Here is a 24,213-nt window from a genome sequence, read left to right on the forward strand (position 1 = left end):
GCACCAATTTACCAAATGTTTTGGTATCATTTTAGAAGGTGTGTTTCCTTAAATCTACTTCTATGCTTACATTTTAGCTCCTTGGATTCCTTTCAATCTACCCATTGGTGATCATTACACCAGGCTGCAGTTATGATGATTGGATCTGGAGTCTGTTCAAATGAGAAAAGGATTTGACACCAAATAATTTGTATGGTAGTGAAGAAGCTTTGTTTTTTTACAGACACAGAATGAAGCAAAATGCCCAGAACAAACACTGTTGGCATTACTTTGCGACTGCATTCCATCAATGGCAAGGAAAACAGAAGTAGAATTATGTTTGTAATGAGCTGTAGTAGACTGCATTTATAGGTTAGCTTCTATCATATAGTTCCAATAGGAAACCAATAGAAACCAGCAGAATCAACAGGAACCAATAGGACCGATAGAAGACCCTGTATAGGGCTCCAATGCTGCATGCACCTCGAAACCAACAAACAAATAGGACCAATTAGACCTGGCTATTGGACATCCTGTTGGCTTGAAGTCTATGGGTTTCAACTGGATTTCTTTATGGTCTTTATATGTAAGCATATAACAGCTGTACTTCTGGATGGAGTTTCTACTGGGTACAAAAAGAAACTGGTATGAATCATTTCTGTGGGAGTCTAGTACTGTAAAACATGATATATTCGCGGCATGAAATTTTTGCGAATTGGAGCCGACAGCCTTTTTCGTGGCATGAAATTTTCGCGAATTGCTACTGGCATTCAATGCATGTAGTGTAGACAAAAGCTTTCGCGTGCATTTTAATTTCGCGAATTTTGGCGCTCGCGAAATTCGCGAAATTAAAATGCACGCGAAAATTTCTCGTTTAACAGTATGTGATTTTTGTACTGGGTATGAGTAGCACTGATCTTTTCGCTCATTTCTCATCATCTCTCCACCACGTCTAGCTGACAGTGGTGGCTACAGATGGAGGGGATCCAGCTAATTTCAGGGCTGTTCCTCTCACCATCCTACTACAAGTAGAGAACCCAGTCTTTCCAGAAAATGTCATCTTGTAAGTAGGGGTCACCTCTTGACGTTTCTGGTAAACTTTATGATAAATTGTGCTTCATAGCTATTTTGACCAGCAAAGGCTCTGGCATAACCACGTTGTATGCAGATCTAGTCTGTTCTTCCTTGATTGAAAGAATGCATGAAAGGAGGCTTAGCATTGGTTTGCTTATTTCTAATTTCCACGTACTTAGGTCATTGTATATTATATAACGCCTGTAGAGATCCTTGTCATTTGATTGGTTGTTTGACTTTGATCATTCATCCCATTTCACTATGACATCATCATCCGTGCAATTGTGGCTCCATTTACCGTGCAATTTTTGATCCATATGATTTGGTCCATTGCACGCTCGCTAAGAGCCCGGCACATACGCATGTAAAACGCTTTCGTTTGCATGCAGTGTGTGTATGCGACATTAGACAGTGCGGTAGTGTAAAGCGCTCAGTGAGCACTCTCGCGATCTTGATAGATTCTCTCTTTGTTTCTAAATTAATAAAACATCAAATGACAAGGATCTATTTTAGGCGTTATATAAAACAAATAATACATGTTTTTCATTCATGCGATGGACAGAATATTTCATTCGGTGAAAGATGAAATGTTTGATCCATTCAACTCGGCTGCGCCTCGTTGAATGGATCATTTCATCTTTCACCTCATGAAATATTCTGTCCATTGCACTCATAAACATTCATTATTTGTATAACATCACATGAAACAAAAAACTGTCACTGTTATATGTATGGAGAGGAGTCTTTCACCAAACTTGAGCCCTGAGTGAAAACAGTGTCAAAAGTGTGGTTTAAATGTGTGTGGTGAGAGGTTCATAAATGAGACACTAGCCTAGCAAATTGAGTTACTTATATACATGGTGTGTGTATCATGGTGGAAAATGCAATCTTGTGGTATTGATATGCTTTGCTTGAGAGACTATAGGCGGGATCAGACTGGCAAAAGATCGAGAAGATTAAGTTCGCGATCTTTAAGATCTCGAAGTTTCGCCAGTGTGACCGCAAACTTCCCACGAAACTTCTCACAAAACTTCTCACGAAACTTCCCACTCCAACTAGGAATATTTCCCCCACCCCTGCCAAACTTCTCGATCTGTTGCGGACGGTTTCTCCGAAGCGCGAGGCCATTGTCATGTACAGGTGTGCATTGTTAGGTCACAATCACTAGCCATCGGACAGCGCGCTCTTTCTTCTGTCTTGCGCGCGCATACCAATGATCCAAACTTCTTGATCCAAGTTTGGCTGCCAGTGTGACCGCATGACAAAAGATCCCGAAGACTTCACGATCTTAAAGTTCTCAATCTTTTGCCAGTCTGATCTTGCCGTAAATAAATATGGTGTCCATCAAAGAGCATGTTTAACTTACCATTGAGTAAAATGTGTAGGGTAAAGGAACATTGAGACAATATCTATTATAGAATGGGTAGCGAGAATCCTGCAATCTCATTGGTCGAGAGCTATGTGTTGATTTTTACTGGCCGCACGCTGAGTCACAGTGGTAAACATGTTATCGCGCACTTGTAGCAAGAGTACGCCAACTTGTAACAAAGATTCGCGCACTAAGCAATCGTTCGCGCACCCTGTACGAGACGCCTATTGGCTAAAACAACCATGCATCAGTATTTACTGATGCATGGCTGGCCGTGTGTCCAGTAAAAACTGACGCATGGTTTGTGTATGCCAAGCCAAAAGGAAATGCATCCAGTAATTTTGTCATCGGTTAACACGATAGCAAAATGGGTTTTTGGCAAGAAAATTGCCCATTCTATAAATCAGATGACGCACATGTCTTTTCGTGCGTCAGTCGGAATATAGTGTGCATGCGGTAACTATGGAATTTAGCCTAAACTCACTCGGCTTCGCCTCGTGGGTTAAGCATTCCATAGTTACCTTATGCACACAATTCCGACTGACGCACTCAGACCTGTGCGTCATTTGTATACTGACCAAGGGGAATATATTGTAAGTTCGTCATCTGTCTCTCTGACTGCAGTGTGAATGACATCATGGAGGAACAGGCACCAGGGATCGAGGTCGCCGTCATCCAGGCTTTCGCCAACGAGGGGGACATCGTTGAATACCAGATTATCGATGCCACTGATATTAGTAAGTATAAACTTAATTGTTATTCAGACTTAGGAAGTGTGTTGATCGAACACTTGCATACACAACCTTACTTATTATGCATCTTCGCAGTTTTGCTTGAAATGTGAATGAATGAGTCAAACGTTTTAGGCAGTTTTCAAAAACACAAAATATGCCCTCTCTAATGATGCATTAGATGCAATCCTCTGCAGTGGTTCCACTCATCCTTACATGTTTTCATATAAAATTTTGCATGGCATGTATTTTTCACTTTGAATGGAAAAGCAAACACATTTTATTTTGTGATGTGATTAACTCTAATCAAGATTCTGCTGTGAATAGCTTTTTATTATATGCTGAATTTGATTTTTTTTTTCTACCTCTGTTTGACAATAAGCTGCTTTCATGCTGAATGAGACTGACAACAAGGCAACAGTTTACACCAACAAGACACTGGACAGGGAAGTGGTCAGTAACTACTCAGTGGTCATACAGGCATCCATTGTTGACCAGACGGCCTCTGATGACCAGCCAGCTGTATCACAGCGGAGGAAGAAGCGTGCAACGGGTAGGTTTATACACCTACCAAGATTCTTGTTATCTGATTGGTCAACTGCTAATCACGTGACATGGTGAAAAGTACCATTGCAAGCTGTCACTGTAGAGCGTGCAATTTTATTTGAGAAGTTTTGGATAATATGACAGTTGAGTATTCCTTATTATTTACTCCCATGATAGGCAAAGAACAAAAGGATGTCAATGTCGTTCTTATTTGAAGAGAGAAAGCAGTGCTCTCCTGCATTATTCCCTTGCTGTTATCAAAAAGTGTCATGAAATCTATATGTCTTGGTTTAAAAGTTTGATACGGTAATCTGGTTTTAATTTATTTATTGATTTTTTTTTTTTTTTTTTGGGGGGGGGGGGGAGTCAGTATTGTCTGTCAAAGACCACTTCCAATACAATAAGACAATGGACCATTTATGAAAAAAATGAATTGATGATCCATAGTTTCAGGAAGGGGTTTACGGAATGTCCCAGCAGAATTCTGCACATATCTAGCAAATGTCTATCTTCCCCATTTTTCCCTGCTCATTCGTCTTCACACAGAGCCGAGCGACCCCAGCATTCTCTACATCTATGTGGTTCTCCAAGACATCAATGATAATGCTCCTGTGTTTCCAAGGGAGTCATACTATGCTGGGGTGTCATCAGTGGCTGGAGTAGGAACAGATATTATCATGGTGGAGGTTAGGAGCTTCTTTATTTTCTACAATATTATCTCTCCTCTCTGATCTTAGTGTTCTCTACTAAGAGTGACATCCTAGCAAAAATATCAAAGGGAAATGAGACCCGAATATGCATATGGATTGAGTGACTGTAGCGTTATTGGATGTAAAGAAGATATAGATAGAATTCCACAAAATTGAATTTCCTCAAACTGTTTTTAACGTATGTTAAGGGAAATTATCCCCCTGCTTTCTGAAACGGGTGAATTAACTGTTTTTCATTGTGCTAAAAAAGTGAACATATACATACTTTCTTATCATTTTCCATACTTCCATAGTACACAATATGTACTTTGAGGTAGCAGCATGCATAGATTTGTTGAAGGATGACCTTAGGGATCAAGAGAAGATTTGATTCCTGGATGAATGGATGGATGGAAAGAAAATTTGAGTGCTTCTCATCAATTGCCATGTGTGGATAACAATCAATCACCATTTTCATTTATATTGTGTCCCTTATATATTGTTATTAAACTTTTGTTATCTGAGCCTCATAATACTGCCATTTGAAGCTATTCATTTAATACCACAAAGATGATTGTGTTTCCTAGCAGATATTGTTTGTGTTTGAGTTGAGTTGAGTTTATTTATTTAACCATGGTAAAAAGCTTGCTATCAGCTATAAGCTGTTTTTCAGCAAGGCCGTGAAATGATAACAAAACATAGAAATCATACAATGAAGAGAATGCACATAAAAATGTGGTAAATGGACAATGCGCTGTTGCGTCGATGCGTTGAGGGCGCGTTGTGACCATGCCACTAATGGTGTGGGTTTTTTTTTTGTGTGTGTGTGTGATGCTTCTGATGGCTCCACTCTAGGCCATTGATGCCGATGTTGGTGCAAACGGCCTGGTGACCTACTCACTGTACCAGGTTGACCAGGCGATGGCGCCCTTCAGGATCAATCCCTCCACAGGACAGATCACCACTACCAGGAGTCTGGAGGACGAGGAGGCGGGCAGCCAGTTTGAGTACATCGTCATGGCGAATGGTCCTGAGGGGCTCTTTGAGACGGAGGAGACCTCCTTGAAGGTAGGAACTCATTTTCTTCCCAGTGTGAGACCATAGGTCTGTCTGTATTGAGAGAGTATGAAAAGGTTCATCTGGTTAGACAGATTCTCATAGGCTTGGCAAAGTATATAAGTGCCATAAAATCAATGATAAGTAGTTTGTTTATACCCTGAAAAGCAGCCGTCCTATATTGATGGTATGACAATTAGTCAGTTTTTCAACTGAAGTCCATTGTACATGGTTATTATTTAAGTTCACTTTTTGGGGGAAGGGGAGAAGAGGAGTTGTTTCATATCACTTTCCCCCTCTCGTTTTCTTCAAAAATGTTTCTTCCGCATTGATGTAAGGTAGTGATCATATATTCCATCATACAAATTACTATCACATCAAGCATTTTATTTTAAAAATGTTCTTATCAGTTAAGGCTTAAAGAGATCGTGCATGTTAGGGAAAGAAATAATGTAATGCTTGCTTCACTGTGTATATATCTACAGAGTGTAACACATACCCCCATGTAAATTGTAATGAAACATATAGTGTATATTGCCCAGAAACATATAGTACTTGATTTTAAGTCTAATATGTTGTAATGTTCTGAAACTAACTGCTGATGATAAAGGCATACTAATATTTTCGATGTCATGACTCTGATTACAATTGCCTCAATGTCGGATTAATAATTACATTTTACAATTGCATGAATTCCCTTAACTCACTATCATGGCAATGTTTGGGGCATTATTTATTATGTGCTCATAAAGTCCCTGAACAATTTACAGCTCGGTACCAATATGGTACGGTGAGATCAGAGATGTATGAAGTAAGATGAGATTGACATGTTAGCTATCCTGGAGGTTCCGATTTTCACTACCCTAGATTTCCATGATTGACAACTCACACCGTGCCATCCTCGGAGGGGACATCGACCCAGACACTATGCGCCTCCATGAGGACATCCTGGCCCAGGAGCTCTCCACAGTCCTAGGGGCAGTGGTCCACATTGAGGATGTCGGTCAACGCGAGGTGGGCAACGGGCTGGACCCCACGGGATCAGACGTCCTTTTCCACGCTATCAATGATGAAGGGAACCCCTTGAGTGGCTCCAGCATTGTAGAGTGAGTCTCATGATTGAGTTTGAATCCTGCGTAGTGCATTCATTCTTAGACAAGATGTTTTGCCCACAATGTACCTCTTGACCCAGTGTATACATGGGTGCCTACCGATGATGGGGTAATGGTATGGTTATACCGGGTGTCCCAAAAAAAGCGGAACGGTGGATTTTCAGTACCTTGCGGTCTAAAAGTTATATATCTTTTGACATCATTAGAAAGAGCATTTTCCGCAGAAGACTATGATACCAAAATCATTAAATTTGGTTCAGTAGTTTTTATTCTACGCCAATTTCTGAAAATGCAGTCATTGTCAAATTTCGCCGGATTTTTGCGACTTATGAGATAATAATTTGAGTGCGACATGCGATCCATACGGTGAATATTGTGTAAGCTCGGTGATCCATGTCAACAAAAGATACAACTTTCACATTGGGCACGGGCCAGGAAAAAACAGTGTGTGTGTGTGTGTGTGCGCGCTCCCAATATGAAAGTGTTATCTTTTGTTGACATGGATCAACGAGCTTACACAATTCACCGTATGGAACGCGTGTCGCACCCAAATTATTATCTCATAAGTCGCAAAAAATTGAAAATGACTGCATTTACAGAAATTGGCATAGAATAAAAAGTACTGAACCAAATTTAATGATTTTGGTAGCATGGTCTTCTGCGGAAGATACTCTTTCTAATGATGTCAAAAAATATATCACTTTTAGAAAGCAAGGTACTGAAAATCCACCGTTCTGCTTTTTTTGGGACACCCGGTATAGAGCCCTTAACAGAGAGCATTGTTAAAGTGAAAACTAAGTTTCGGTAAGTGCTTGAGAACCCGTCTAGCACCATTTCATTTTTTCTTGCAATATATCGAAAGAGTCCACTAAGAAACTTACCTGGCTGACGCGGTTTGCCGGAATGATGAGTCGGTTTGGAGTATTTTGAGAAAAATAATAATAGTAAGAAAACCGACTTTTATTCCAGAAGGCTCCAGACTAACTCGGTCTCGGGAAAAATTCGACCCTACTTCAGACAATTCACACGCAGTTCGTGATCGCCACATTCTACTGGCCACTGCATAATACCAAATGAGCCCTAATTGAATGGACAGGAAAGTACATGCTAACGTATTACGTAAATCCTGTACAAAACAAAACAAAAATGACAGCGCGCGGTCCTCAGTTGCTGAGACGCGCGGTCTTTGGAGTTTTTGTTGTTGTTTATCAAGCGCCTTTGATTGTTTTAGAGGTGCTTGATAGGCGCACACTAATTTTGCATGCGCGCAAAAGAGGTTTTTGATGCGCGCGTTGTAACAACTCGGACCATTACTACTGCGAGTAGCCAGAACACGAAGCGCTAGTTTATACAGGGCGCTCCCATAGGACAACACTGTACACAGAGGGACAACCATTACAACTCATCCCGCCGTCATCAAAGCGAAGCCGAGTTATCCTCGAGTCCGAGTTTAGCCTGACCCCGTTCGGGTAAGTAGGGTTGACTGAACCTTTTTGGTTAATATTTCGCATTTTCGTCGTTACCCATCGAATATCTTGTTATAACATCGTTATCCTGCACATTTCCTAAGCATACGTTCACATTTGGGAGCGAAATTTGACAACTTTTGCAGTCGTACCAGAACTTTGTTTGGGCTTTAACACTGGAGAGGCTACCCTGGGTGAATAATACTGTATTGATATCAAATTGTTATGATTGCATTCAACCAGTTGAGGATGGGATGATTTTGCTACAACATGCATTTCCCATAGACACTAGCCTGAGTATAGTAGGGACTCGTCCTCAACGGGTTCAAACACTTCCTGACTTGTTGGATGATGTGCTAAGTTTGCATTCTTCATTCAAACTCAACAATGTATTTAACAACTCATATGAGGGCAATTGGTTGTAATTGACATTTGCTTGGCCAATTCCTATATTTTGTTTTTGATGTAGGGTTTTACTCTCTTTTCACAGTAGTGTCAAATTGGGAGATTTCAGAATATTTGCATTTCCTTGAAATGTACTGTTGTGTGCCTGCATATTACAGTCTGACTGAGTAATATGTACACATATTAGAAATACAAAACTGTAATTTTTTATACATATTTTCTTCTGACAAGGTAAATATGAAAGTGTCCGTGATTCTGGAATTACTTTAATCTACGTATTGTGCAACATGTTATGCATTATTTTCCTTGATGCCCTTTGAATCTTCCTTAATTTTCAATGTTACCAGAACTCACAATAATGCAAACAAAAAAATAATGATGATGATGATGATAATAATAACAATATATTAGTAATAATAATAATAATAATAATAATGATGATGATGATGATGATGATGATGATGATGATAATAATAATAATAATGATAGTAATGATAATAATGATAATACAATACATTTGTAATGATAACATTTGGCTTTTGTTTTTCTCTTCTGTCGAATGTCTGCAGGCTACTTCTCTCACAAAACAGCACTGTCAATGCAGCCTACTCAAACATCGTGCCCAACACAACAGTGACCAGCATTCGCTCCCCACTGCCCCCAGTGATTACCCCTGTCCTAACGCCCGGAGAGGGGCCCTCTGTGGAGGCCATCGCCCTGATCTGCCTCGCCTGTGTCCTCTTTATCTGTGCAGTCATTGCCATTAGTGTCATCATCATTTCATGGAAGAAGTGAGCATGTCAATTGACCTTTGACCCCTCCATCTTCAACAATGACCCAACTCTCATTATCATTTTAGCAACCACTGTTTGTGATATCACATGCACTCAAAGTTAACACTGTCAATCACTGGGACAAGTGCCACTAATATTGTACACATTTTCATACATGTAAATGTATGGTACCTGGTATATTGTTTTCCTTTTGCAAGAAAACAATGCAAGTTTTACTAAATCCTTGATTATATATTGGACTTGCACAAAGACGTAACTCCTTCACTTGCACCTTTCAGGCCATATCAAAGTAAATGTAATAATACTAAAACAGAAAAAAAAAAAAAACCGGAAGGTTGCCCAAAATCTTGGTGACTTGGAGTTCTGTGATCAGTCCTTCTTATTGCAGTAAAATCTCATGGTGTATCTTCACAGATTTGTTGTTGTTGTTGTTTTCTTTTAATTGGTCATGTCCTTCTATTAACTAACAGTTCCTTACTTTGTGTGGAGTATTTCTTGCACTGAAATCTTGTGACTCATCTCTTTTTGTGACTCAACTTTCTCTCACTCGCACGTAATCTTCAGACGGGAGATGGAAAAAGAGAAGGCCGGTAGAATGTATCTGCCTGCTCTCTACAACTCCTTCAATCCTTATGGAAATGGGGATGACATGGAAATGTAAGTGCAATAATGTTAATTGCTTGAAGACAGACTCTTTTAACAGTTAACTCCGTTTTGGGTTTGATTGTGTATTTTTGTTTTTGTTTTTCCATCCTGGAAGCAAACATGCAATATAGTGTCACATTTATATGGATGAAGGATTGAAAGTGGAATAGCTATAATTACTTGATCAAAACATACTCTTACAACAGATTCCTTGCCTGGATGTTAGAGATGAAAGGACTAAAAAAAAAAATATAAGATTGAAAAACTGTCACTGTGACAAAAAAAAAAAAAAAGACTTTCTGGATATTTGCTATACAGTGGACTATGCTTGCTTGCATCAGCGTTTGCCCAGTGACTCAATATATGCTAGTATCATGTTGTGTAATGTGAAAATAGCCCCTCTCTTGCAAACATGATGCAAATTTGAATTACTCTTTTCCATTTCATATGATATTTTTTTTTGCTACATTTTCGTCAATGAAAACATCATGTTTTTGTTGATACTTTAATTTTGAGTAGATTGCTGTTTGTTGTTATTCCTTTGACACGTGCAGTGCATTTCTACCTACTGCTTTTATATACCGGTACTTACGTTATTTACAATAAATTTGACCTGATCTTCCTGAGATAAAACCCATTCATCCTTCTTCCTTCATTTCACACTAATGTACCTCAGTTGGCATTCCAGCTTTCCTTGCTTTTTTGCACTCACTTTAACTTTTATGTTTGGATTTTGATACATTTTTTAAGGGCATAGAGTGTACAATGGGGATGAGTGAAAAACTTCCATATATCAAAAGTAGCAGTGGCTACCATTTTGGCAACAAAAATATGCAAAGTTGACCGTCATGTTAAGTAGAGGAATAGGTGAAAGTGAACTTAGGCCTATCATTACGAGTAAGCAAGCACTTCTGTCTGATGGTAACCATAGTGACAGTGAATATAAGCTGCCTTGGGCTTACGAAACTCTCTCATAACTTTGAAATCATACAGTACTATACAGTACTTTCATTGTTGCCAAAGCATTCCTGTACTAATCATTCGTCAGTAATTAATAGTTCAATAGTTGGTTGTTATGAGTTAAAGACAGACATCAGAAGTTGTTGTGTATTTCAGAAAAGGAAACATTTCTGTATGTTATCGTGGCCTGTACAGGGGTAGAATAAAACTTGCCCTTTAGTCATTTCATGCTGCTTTCTGCATCTCTTCACTATCTCCTCTGCGCCCAGGGCCCAGTGTCCTGACAAAGCTTTCTTGCCTTCCACGTAAGTTCCCGTCTGTAGTCCCTATCTGCTTCTTTCTCCTTTGTTTTTTAAACCACATCATTTGTAGAGAATCATATTGACAGATGTATACCTCTGCATCTGTGGTTGCCAAGGGCAACATGTGTTTGCACTTATATGCATGTTCGTCCGTCTGTCTTGACTTCAGTTTGTTCTATTCCAACTCATTTTTCAGAAGTATATTAGTAGAATATTTCAGCACGAATAGCACAAGGTAAAGCAAGTCTGAGAATGATAGTCATATTAGATTTTGTGAAATCCAACAGTGGTCGTAAGTCAATGGTTGGGATAGAATGCTGAACTTTCACTAAAATGGCACAGACCTACAATTGACCGGATTCATCATGCATAGTAAACTAGAGTGGTGAGCCAGGCTTATTTACCTAACCGAGTTTTGCCAAAATACTGTCGCTGCCAAGGTTGAAAATCAATATATATTCTAGCCCTGAATTTCAGTGTTTTTGTATTGTTGAAGGGAAGCTGTATTTGATGTAATTTCATCAAAACGTTTACAGTTGTCAAGAATATATTACACAAATTTTGGACAGATTTTGGCCAAGAGCTGGTGAGGGTCATAGGTAATAATCATGGTTAGATATTAAATTTGTGACAGATTGACTCAAAGGATGGCCATAATTTCATTGAAATGAGTTCCTCTTGTATCAAGGGATAAAAGCCATTGTCTAATTGAATTGATTGTGAACAAATGTTTGATAGTAGAGTCTTTTATATTTGAAATACATGGGTGAAATGATACGTTGTTTGCCTAGACACTCAGCCCGTCAATCTTTCTGTGTCGTATTATTCTCTCTTTGTGCCACTCTTTGTTGACCCATGTAATTAAGAACTACTCTATTATACCACCTTGTTTCTGCTTTCTGTGTGTGTTATTTCTTCTATACTTTACTTTGCAGTCATTCATACCTAGATTATTTTGCATTTGAATTGTTGTGTTTTCAGCCTTTAACATTACATCATTTAGAAGGCATATAACATTGTCACTAGCAAAAAAGAATGTGGTATATTAGTGGATTGTACTGCTAATGTATCTACATGTACTTCAATGATCTGTGAAATGAATAGAACTTGGACTCACAAACAATTTGATGTTTGTATGCAACACATGCTTTACTCACTACTTAAGCTTCACTTTGTATACCATTTGAGATTGGTTTTATTTGATTTATGATATGATTGTTTGTTGTGTTTGTTTGTTTGTTGTGTTTTAAAATCTTGCTTGACTTTGCATCATACATCATTTTCATGAGTCGTCTTATGTCTTACTTCACCCATATTTGCCTACTGACTCGGACTCTTACAAGGAACATGAACATATTGCAGTGTAGTGACAAATTCAACTACCCATGCTGACATATTTATTCTTAAACTGGTGACATAATGTGATTATACCATAAGGGAAAGACATTTGTTTTCTTTGTATTCACTTGCATATTAAATCTATATGAATTCGTGCAAGAAGAACCAAAAAGTGCAATATCCCTTGTTACCTAAGAGACAACTTATGGCTACAATTTATGTCTAGAGAAAGCAATCCTTTAGAGATTAATATAAGAATAGAATAAATATGTGACCATGCACCTCAAAACAAACAAAAAGTCGCCAGATATGAATTTTTTGTTAAGACCATATTCTGAAAGAGCAGACTTTAAGCTTTAAAATGATGTATAACTCAAATCAAATGGACTCTCCTAACCTATCTAAATATTGGAAAGAAAGCACAAACTCAGGAAAAGTGTGAACTGAGAAAAGAGGCTCTGAAGTACAGTGTCTATTCAAGCGCTTAATCTTTACCAAACCGTGCTGGCTGTGCGATGAATGTGACCAAAAACAGGATGTCAACCACCAGAGTAACAACAATGAAGGGATTACCAGATTAAACTGAAATTAGGCATGCCTCATTAACACATTCTGTCCATAATTAATGCCAACTTTCAAAGCAGTAGCACTATCCTTTCAAAGGTTATTAGAGTTGAAAGTGAAGAGTAGGGACAAGGTTTTTCAGAAATGAAAAAGGGATTCTAAAGACACACCTAATCACACTATTCTACCCAAAAATGTTCGAGATGAACTGCTAAAAAAACACACGTTCCTGCTCGTTTTATGATACCAAATTTTAGCATAATGTAAAAGAAGACCCGCTCTTTCAGAAAATATGAAAAAGTCAAGTTCGGCTAGGTTGACCCATTTCACTTATTTTCAGTCCTCACGCAAAATCAGTGTGTGCGACTTTATGTTCATTTTGAGGTGCACGGTCACATATGATAATAAAAAAATAATAAAAATCCTTTTTGATAAATCAAATGCCATCGAATATGAAATATTCCTTTGTTCCTTTTAGGACATCACCCTGTTTCATTAAAGTGTATTTTGCTCTTACCATGCACAGCAGAATGTTTTACCTTTTCATTTATTTCATTTTGTAAACCATTGCTTTCAGTTCTCCTGTCTAATTGTGCATGTTATGTGCCATGTGATTTATTTTCAGCTTTACACATACAGAGTTATCAATTGTGTGCATCTTATATTCTTCAGCATGGCCTACATATGTTGGCATTGTTCCAATGTGCTATGGCTTCTTTATTGTCTCATTCGTCATGTATGTTGATTTTCAGTTTTGTATTGATGTGCAATTATCTTTTGTTTTTCATAGCCTGCGCTGTGTGCTTTGAACATGTTTTGCCTTGTACTTATTTTCACAATGGTTGGATCAGATGGGTGAAAGTTCCCTGATTGTAGAGTGTCAAAATCATTTATACATCACATGTTAAAAGTCACTTTTATTTCCCTGACCAATGCTTTATGGCAAAGCGTTTGAACAGGCTGTGAACTCTTGTTATGACATGATGCTTAACATACAGTTATCAGCCCAGAAAAAGGACTGTCATTTTACAGTAATTTTTCTCTTTTTTGATGATAAATAGTTTATTGAAAATACAACAAACCAGTTGTGATATATACTATCTATAAATACACAAATGCAGTAGACAGTTTTTGGCTTTATTTGTGAGAAAATGCACATCTCCCAACTTCTATGATTAAAACATGTTGATAACTGTTTTAGATGAGTGAAAGCTTAGAAAGAGAGTGAAATATTTACCGGTAAACTGGTATTCTGCATCATTCTACAGATCAAACCCTGTGTACTATCAAGACGACCTGTCTATACAGCCGTGAGTAGGAAGATTGCTCTCCCCTTACAACTTCTTCTTTGCTATTTCAGACTAAGTCTTAATTCTGTTGTTATGAAACTTTCTCATCCCAAAGCCAAAGAACAGTACCTTAAAAAAGTTGATCTTCAAATTAATTTCAATTTACTTATAATTGTTTCTGTAAAGGATGATAAAATGCACATCAGGTCTGACAATTTTCAAATTCCTGCAGGACTTGGGAAGTGTACATTGTTAATTCATAATAGGGAAAGAATGTAGACTTTATTGTTCGTATAGTTAATTTTTTTAATCGTCTCCATTTTCAGATGTTGTAACAGCATATTTTCTTTTGAGATCAAATTTGATTTCATAATGATATCTAGACAAAAACAAAACAAAACAAATAAAAAAAATAATCCTCCAACTTTCTGATGTCCAATGTCAGTAGTAATCATTATGATGAAAGGTAATGGAGTTTGGAACTTCTATTGATTTCTTAAAGAACCACAAAAACAGAAGGGAGATTCAAAAAGAAAAAAAGGTCAGTAAATTGGAAGGGTTTTTGTGTAGCATGCGACAATTAAGGCATCAAACTCAATTGCAGCTGCAGTCTAGTACTATTTTGAACTACCTGTAAACTGAATTAGAAATAATAATTCTCTAATTACATGGTGATTTGATGACATCCTGAATACATTCCTGCATGCTGGGCACAGTTTGGCAGAGTTTGTCTTGATAGAATTATCTAGTGCTGTTAATGTTCTAGCATTCCTCAAGGGGAAAAAGAAAACCAATCCTTCATCCCATTCACTCTGTCAAATATTTGCTCACCTCACAATGTTATCTTTTTTTTTCACTTTTTGACAACAAAATATCTAAATGCTCTGCTTTCTAACTGTTCCATATATAGCATGTGCAGACTGTGGACTCAAATACTATCTGTACTACCAGCTTGCAAATGTTGCTAAGCAATCTCACTCCTCAAAAATTCACTTCCACAAAAAAAAACAACAACAACTGCAAGGCTGCTTAATGTGTTTGACAGTTGATACATTATTGCATGGCCATGTGTATCCATGCTGTCTCGATTTCTTGAGGGGTGTGGCTGGATACTTGTGATGAAGGGAATCTGGTAGTATCCATGGGAAGCTGGAGACTTGTTAGCTTTTGTTTGCCTTGATTCTGTCATTTGATTAGAATGCTTTGCATTATAAAGATTATAATCAAGCAAAATCCCATTACGCATTTGCAGACTTGCATTTGATCTTATCTACTTTTAGAAGACTCAGAAACCTTGCAAACATAAACACAAGTAGTGAGAGAATTTAAGACAGTTGGTGTATAAGAATTGCTTTTAATTCATTCAAATTAAAGATTATGAAGCTGTAAACTGTCTATGTAATTACCTTTTAAGATCCTTGAGCTTATTTGTTTTCCTTGCATTGTTTCCATTTATTGCCGCAGAGGAGATGAAATCTTCCCAAAGTAAGCAGAAATTTATTTGAGTGCTGTGATCACAATATATTAATCCATATATACTCATCAGTATTCACACAGTCGTTATGTTATATGAACATCTATTTCATATCTTTATGGGAATATCTATTCTATATTTTTGTATGAACATATGTCCTATATCTTTATATATTTATCTGTCTCATATCTTTTTATGAATATCTATCTTATATCATTATAGGAATATCTATTCCATATATCAGACATAGCATTGACATATCATGGGAGAGAAGTGCTCATAACTTTATTTTCATTATATCAAAACAAGGGGAAGAAATGGGGAAACCCAGGGAAACAAAAAGAGGAAGAGAGAGAGAGAGAGAGAGAAGGGAGAAATAGAAGAATGAAATATATATATATATATATATATATATATATATATATAATATGTGAGCGGGAGAGAGAAGGATAGATATATATGTTATAGGATCACTTGAATGATTTAACTATAGGCTATGGTATTGCATGTGCTTTCCCACATTCCCATATCCCTACCATTTCATGATCAATGAGTTATAATGCATGTTCGTGTAACCCCAAAATGATGCTGAATATAACTGCTTTGTATTCACTATTATATACTTATACTAATGAACATTACTATACCCATTTGCTATTAACTCACAGTGGCACACCTAACTTTTTGGATCATGACCAACTTGACGGAGAAACACAGGTATATATCATATCTGGAGGGGTGGGGATTGGGTTTTTTTTTTTTTTTCTGCTCAGAGGTTAAAAGGTGTTATTGATGACAGAATCAGAAAAAGAATTGAGATAATTTTACCAGGCCTTTAGAATTCTGAAGTATGTTGTATGCATACTAGTATACCAATGCTTACATAAGAGGTTTTGTAAATGCATTCCAGTTTGTCAAATGTATGCAAGAATTTATGTTTTGCAACGAAAATGCTTTGAAGAATACTGATATACCCGTGAACAGAAATGTACTCAAATATATCTAGGCAAGAAGAGTTTTTACCTCTGTTTTTACCATTGCGCACATATAATCTATATTAAGAGAATATTATTTGGTTCTTGAACTAATATTGTGGTGGCTTACTAATCCATCTGGATGAGCTTACAAATATTCTTGGATGAATAAAACTCTACTGCATGAATTACAAAGAAAATGATATTTATGATCATTGATTCATCATGCTTATACATATATGCCCAAAACTCAGGCTTACATCTCTTGAAAAATGCATGTTCAGTGTTGCTATGGTGATGTGTCCTTTCTCCATCATCAATTCACTGTGTGCATCTTGTAATGTGTGTGTGTGTGTGTGTGACACCAACAGGAGAGAACCCTTGAGTTTGGACCGGAGGATGAGGAGGCGACTGCCTTGGCTAATGGTATCCTAGCTGGCACCAGCACCATGCCGGAGGACCAACTCATGAAGTAATTCATCTCATTTTCAAGAACCTCTCTCTTGGTTTCAGGCAAACAGTCATGTCTTAAACATAGATACAATCAAGTACAAACAAAAATCTATGATAGTTTCTGAAAACACAGGCAATCCTTTTCATCCCTTTTGTTTTAGTGCTTATAAATGTTCAGGAGTACCCACATGAAAGTGGGTTCCTAATGAACATTATGTAAACATCTGTTTATAACATGCAGTTTTTTATTGATGCTGCAGTGGAAGCCAGTTCTTGTTCAACATTTCATTTGTACTCACTTTGCACCTGTGTTTCAAACCTGTGATGCACATCATGTTTGCATCATTTAGTGGACTTTGCACACTAGACTTATTATCCTGATGAAATTTGAGAATCAGATATAATTCATAGAGTCTAAAGCCTGCTTTCTCTTAGTGTTTTGTGCCTTATGCACGTTCTTAGAAAGTGAAGTGATAGAAGTAATGGTAAGATACACGCAGGACAGTTTCAAAATATCTCTTCAAGTGTATACCTCACATTCTGTTTGACTTTATGTGCTGGTTGCAACTTTTTTCTATTTCACTAGGGCCACCATGGCTACCATTCCAGGCAGTGCTGAGCTTGAGTCGCCATCTTACAGCAACGATATGACTCTCCCAGCCTACACCCGTAGCGATGATCCTCCATCAAGCTTCTTTAGCCCCGGATCGGGGTACACCAACCCCGCCCTGTCGATGGATGATGAACCGGACCTGAGGAAGGACGTTGCTTCACCGTCGTCATCCTACCACTCCAAGACCAATCCTCACATGGTAAAAGATGAGGTATGGTGGTGGGCTCTCATCCTCCCTTTTCCCCTTGCATTCCCAGCAAAAAGAAAACAGCAAAGCAAAAAAAAAAAAAAAAAATGAAATAAAATACCCAAAACCCAACATCAAGCTTCTGCACCAATGCAAACACTTTCCTTGCCCTTGCTATGGGACCTTAACCCGTTGAGAACAGGCTGATTTTGCTGTAACATGCATTTCCCACAGACACCTGCCCAAGTATTCTCGGGACTCGTCTTCGACGGGTTAAACCTATATTCCTTTGAGGGGACAATATGACCTAGTTGCATGTAAATCGCCCCGCATCATGAGACATTAAAGAAATGACTATAAACACGTACTCACAAATTGCTTTGTTTTAGAGGTTATAAGCTTTAAATCTCAAAATCATTCTTTCATTGATCCTTCATAAATTCTGATGATTTTATACTACTACAGGGTGAAAATCACAACATGGTTGTAGTTAGTATGACATATGGGAATAAGTTGGTACAAACCATACCCCAGGTTCATTTTCCTCTTTTACCAATATTGCCGTATGAGAAAGTACATGTATATTACAAAAGTTGATTGTTGTTTGACATCCACTGGACTTTGTGGTCGGTATGCATTAAGTCAATTTGAATATGAGCAGAACAAACACGATAAGTCATTTGTCATTTGTTTGAGAGAAAAAAAATATGACAAATGGCTTTAAAATTTTTTGATAGTATTGACATGAATCTTATCTATCATATGTGCCTTTTCTCACTCTTACATTTCCATAGTTCCATTTTGCTGTTCTGATATCCCAGTTTATTCTCATTGTGATTTTTCTGATGCTTCTCTATGATTTCATACTTTTTGTCTTGTTCTTTTGTTCAGTGTTTCAAAATGATTATGGTACTTAAAATGTGGAAGAGAGCAAATTTATGTTTTAAAGAAAACCGGTTTTGAATAGAGTCCTAATGACATTTTTAGAAATAAAGACTGACTGTTGTCTCTTTGCAAAATAGTTTTCATTCAGGAAAAGGCAATTGCAAAGTATCTTGATTTTATCATTTAACTGAAATGCCTTGGACAAGCAAAGAAAATGCATAATGCTCTAAGATACTTGGAGGCTTGATTCAGATTTATATTGCCGTGTTACCAAGCTTCCAAGTCAAGAAAGTCCTTGAAGGTCAAACACTCATTTCCCAAAACTTGTGTTACTGATTATCAATAAATTACAGACCTTGATATGTACAGCTGAAAAAAAAAAAACACTGCTTCAGTAAATTAAGATAGAGAAACTGCTGAAATATGACTTATTTGATATCCTTGGATTTTACTTTTCATTTTCTTGCTTTCTTAACTGCACTCTCATGTCAATATCTACTTAACTATTTTTGCATACTCATTTCTCTCCATGCCATTTTCTCCTTTGACCTGCACCTTGGTTACTTATATTCACTACTTAATACCCATCATTTGAATATATATCTACTTCATTAATATCTTTTTCTTTGATCTGAAATCATCTGCAATCCTCACAATTGCAACCATGTCAACAATACCTCATTTTCTCCTGAAATCCTGGATTAAAAATGCCTCTTTGCAATCTCTTCTAACCTAAAATGCTGTCCCTGACTTACGACCTTCCTCCATTCAATCTGGATGCAATCACCGTGAACTCTGACCTCTGACCTTTGACCTTACATTACTCAACCTGGGATAAAATCACCTTTCAGCTCTAGCCATCTTGTTTCTCAATCAACTGATCTCCATTTTCCTCTCCAGCTTACCGTGTCTTGTAAGTTGATGCTGTATTGCTTTCTCGAATGTTGTATAAAAATTGTCCAAAAATTTATACTGTCTCAGAAAAACATGTATTTCTCTGAATGAGTCCAGTAGTAGAAAGTAACAAATTCCATTCTAAACATGCCTAATGTAACAGTGCATATTTCTCAGTCTGTTGAGGTAAGATATTTTTCCATTGATATGACAATTTCATGTATTTACAAACTAAATGCAATATTTTTTTGTTGTTGTTGCAAAGATTTATATTTTTTTATGTTCTGTCCTTCCTATTGAAAAACCAAGATTGTGTGAAAACAAATAATTCTCACTTCATTCCTTCAATCAAACTAACAACAAAGCCAAACTTGCTTCATTAATGCATTTCTTGTCAAATAGTCAAGCATATTTCATCATCATATCTATTCTGTGCTCTCTTCCTGATTTAATTTGGGCTGTAAATGTTAATGTATGGTTATTTCTAGCATTTCTTGCAAGCACTGTCATGCATAGCACTGGCTAGGAAATTGTCTACACACCATCCAAAAGAAAGCTTGCTTTGACAACATTGATAACGTATGACTTTTCTCCTTCCTCCTCAGGACCAATCCTACACCTTCTCGGAGTCGTCCACCCCTTCCTACCCCTCCAAGTCTACATCCCCAACAGGCACCTTTGACCCCAACACACCTTACGACAGTCACCTACCGGACATGTCCACTTATGACAATGTCCACCTTCTGAAAATGAATCCGGCCGATTCCCGTCCAGGCTCCTCTGACAGTGGGCACCAATCCCTGCAGAAGGGAGAGAAGGCGGGGTATGGCACGCCCATCAAGGTTCCACCTCCAGTCGTCCCAAAAAGCACCCTGCCACACGAGGGCGGCGCAGACAATATGGGCTTCAACCAACACAACTCAGATGAGGACAATACCAGCGACAAGATTCTTAATGAGCTGTCGGAAGGGCTAAAGTCCAATCCTCCGGCCCCCGTCTCTGAGATCTCCTCCTACTCCTACACCATCTCGCCTTCCAGCACCCCACCTAACCCCAAGCGCCCCGCCCCATCACTGGGCAGCTACGACATTCATCCGGAAGACATCCATGTGGCGGGTATGGTAGGGGAGGGAAGCCAGACGGAGAACAATCTCTCCTCAAACCACTGGGAGGCTCAGGATGTCATGACGACCTTTCTCTAGAGAGGTCATGTGACTTATGCCATCAGATGTGGGTTGGATTTTGGTTACCAGGGGTAATTCTTTTATGCCAGCTCTTTCAGCCTCATGCCAATGTGTGAAAAGCTCAGTTGTAGTACTCCATTCATTCCAGTAACTACTATGGGTCCACCAATTGCCTAAAGCTGCAAAAACCACACCCAGCACAACAGGGTTTTCCCCATGTCAGATTGAGGGGTGTGTCACTTCGTAGAGAAGTCTGACTTAAACAGAAATTATATTAGTCAGACAAAATTACACACAAACAAACACAAATCTATCAATTTTTCATAAAATGACAACTCAAGGAAGATTTTCCTGTTGATTATGTTTAACCATTTTTTATGATTTCAAACTGTGCCGCAAAGAGACTGCATAGAGGTGAAAAATACAACCCACAGTTTGGTAAATATTCTATAATTCCCTTTGCACTGCACACTAGACAATGCTTGCAGTCATTCTTCACACATTCACCCACTAGCTATTAGCACAATGTTGACGTAATCCAGAATAATCAGAGGAGTAATGATTAGGTTAAGCAAGCAGTTGTTGCCATAGATCAATATGGAATCTCTTGCTCTGGCTAGAATGATAGATGTGTCACACCATGTAATATAAAGACAAGTCCTAAGTGTGTGTGTATGTGTGTCTGGTGGGCATTGCAAATGTGCATGTGTTTACTTACTGATAATAAAAGTACCATTTTACATTGTTCATGCAGACTAGCAAAGATCTAGTGACAGAGGTGTCTCCTTCAGTGTAAGCTATGACCCACAATAAACATGCATGTGAGCTGATTATTTGACATATCAGGCACTGTTATGATGATAAGAGTTGTGCCATTTTGATTGCTTTTGTGAAGATTCTAAAATCAGCTGTCATCCCAAATGATGTGCAATATTAGTTAATCTGTGTACCACACTTTTATCTCGTCATGCCCTCTTGGATGAACTCTTGGCTGTACATAATAAGTTTATGGTGTTGGTAACTTCAACTGTTCCCGTTATTCTGACTTTTTGCTTGACTTTTGTTGTAGTGTATTTACCTAGCCTTGAAGGCTGATACTTACACTTACAGTACAAGCCACTTTTGTATTAAATATAGAATGGCTAGTTCAACTCCTAAAGGTTATATTTTGTGAAGCATACAATAGTATGGATCAGCATCAATGATTGTTATTGATTGGGATTATGACATGGTTTTCTGTCCTGTGTAGTTACCCCACATAATATTTCTAAGAAGTAAATGTGTATATGCCAACAACATGCCGCATTGTAATTTCCTTCATGTATTTTTGGTTGTCGTACATCTCTGATATAATTTATGAAACATTCAAAACGAAAGATTTTGTGCATTTAGAGTTTCCACATTTTCTTTCTTCAACGAGTTTCCTCTTTTACTGTAGAATCATATATGTTAAAAATGGTGTTCTCTGTAGATGTGTTTGATTGCCAATTAAGTCACATTAAACATAAAACACCTGCAGTCAGAATCACAAAGCCCTAGCTTGCCTTTCATGTAGATGTTATACAAAGTTTGTTGAACACACAGCATGGTAGAAGCACTTTCTCACACACCAAGCAGGGCAGATTGATTGTATTAACTGTTCTTCTCATGTTTGTGCAAAACTTTTGTTTAGTAGGTGTCTGCCGCAAGTCTCTGTTCTAGTGTTGGCAAGTGGAAGTTATATCTGTACCAAAGTCAATAAAGCAGCAAAATTCAATTATTGATCATGATAATAATATCAATTTGCAAAGTGTAAAACCTCTGTATATATATATTCTTTTGTGCTGCAAGAGCTCCTGATATGCTTAAGAATAGTGAATAGTGAAATAAAGAGATAATTTAAGTCTGAATTTGAATGATACGATTGGGTATTTCCTGATATCTAATGGTAAGTTATTCCAAGGCAGACCAGTGAAGGCTCTTTCACAAAAGAGATTTTCTTTGATAGTAACATGAAAAAACTCCAAGGCAGTGAGTTGAAGCCCAAGTGCAACCAAGGGAATCAGCTATTGCTGAGGAAGATACCCTTACACTACATATTATGTGACTTGTAGTTCATTTCTCCTTTTGTAATCGGGCCTCAACTTCTTGCATGAAGTTTGATAAGGTAAGTTCTGTTACAGAAACAAATGTGTAAATTTTCACAGGTGGCTACAATCCACTAGGTGTGTAGGTGATATTTTACACTGCATTGGATAGATTTTAGTTGCTGTGTGGTCTTTAGTGTGTCATTTTTAACAGTGTCTGAAACACACCAAATTAAAACCACAATAAAAGAGATGGATGTATATTCAGACTGTGCGTCAACCTACGTATGTGAAATTCAATTCTAATTTTGTGCAAGTTACATAAAAGAGGTCTGTCATTTTCACCAAGATAAATGCACTGAAACTGAATGACAACGGAGGAAGTAAGACATTATGGTGTGTGCCACAATCTGTTGTATGCATGGCAAGTTTGTAACAGGCCAGTGTAAACATTGGCTGTAAAGATGTGGGAAAGCCCGATAACCTATATGTAAATCAATTTGGTGAGATGCTTATGTCTCAGAATCTACAGATTTGTAAAAATGACTGACTCCAGTCATTTGGTATGTCTTTCAAAATCTTGCTCATTATGAAAAGCAATCTGGCCTTAGTTTAATACCACAGAATGTATATACATGTAGGTTTGTATACTCCTGCATGAGAGTTTAATGTGTGTTATTGAGGCACAGTGGTAGTACAGGTATGATATTTTCTGCTCTATGATGCCTTGTATTTACTTCATTGTTGAAAGTAAAAAGTTGCATTGTTTACTTGGGAATTCCGGATTTAAAAAAAATAACTGGAAGGATACTAAGAAAACTTTTGTTTACTTCAACTGATGCACACATGCAATGCACATACAACAGTATCTGCATTGGTTATGCTGAAGTAAGGCAGTTTGTGTGGTAGAAATGGCAATGGCACTCATGTAGATATAAATGAAAATGGAAGCATCAACTGTCACTTTCAATGAAAAAAACTTCAACTCTGCATTTCGATATACTGTATGTATGCAAATTCCTTGTTGTTTTTTTCCACCAATACAATGTCTCCCTGGCACATGTATCAACTTTACTTATACTGACATGACTTATTCAAAATGATTCTGTATGTGAACTGTACTTGATAACAAGATGGAAGTAAAACATTGTTATCTTTGTTGTG

General features: G+C 37.7%; 1 protein-coding gene across 1 annotated transcript in view; it reads left to right on the plus strand.

Moving 5' to 3' along the window:
- The window catches only part of LOC139729655 (protocadherin-15-like), a 39,146-nt gene extending 18,100 nt beyond the window's left edge, over nt 1–21,046 (plus strand). The window contains exons 20-34 of the mRNA XM_071640582.1: nt 936–1,042; nt 3,047–3,159; nt 3,536–3,706; nt 4,246–4,385; nt 5,244–5,456; nt 6,312–6,550; nt 8,997–9,218; nt 9,786–9,878; nt 14,299–14,340; nt 14,836–14,860; nt 15,734–15,804; nt 16,462–16,510; nt 17,139–17,239; nt 17,807–18,044; nt 20,405–21,046. Coding sequence (XP_071496683.1) covers nt 936–1,042; nt 3,047–3,159; nt 3,536–3,706; nt 4,246–4,385; nt 5,244–5,456; nt 6,312–6,550; nt 8,997–9,218; nt 9,786–9,878; nt 14,299–14,340; nt 14,836–14,860; nt 15,734–15,804; nt 16,462–16,510; nt 17,139–17,239; nt 17,807–18,044; nt 20,405–21,001 — 2,421 coding nt within the window. The 3' untranslated portion in view covers nt 21,002–21,046. The remainder of the gene's footprint in view (nt 1–935; nt 1,043–3,046; nt 3,160–3,535; nt 3,707–4,245; nt 4,386–5,243; nt 5,457–6,311; nt 6,551–8,996; nt 9,219–9,785; nt 9,879–14,298; nt 14,341–14,835; nt 14,861–15,733; nt 15,805–16,461; nt 16,511–17,138; nt 17,240–17,806; nt 18,045–20,404) is intronic.
- The last annotated feature ends 3,167 nt before the right edge of the window (nt 21,047–24,213 follow it).

The sequence above is a fragment of the Diadema antillarum genome, unplaced genomic scaffold (genome assembly GCF_040938485.1).
Source record: "Diadema antillarum isolate AM-2024a unplaced genomic scaffold, OU_Dant_1.0 seq00000248_RagTag, whole genome shotgun sequence".
Classification (NCBI taxonomy): Eukaryota; Metazoa; Echinodermata; class Echinoidea; order Diadematoida; family Diadematidae; genus Diadema; species Diadema antillarum.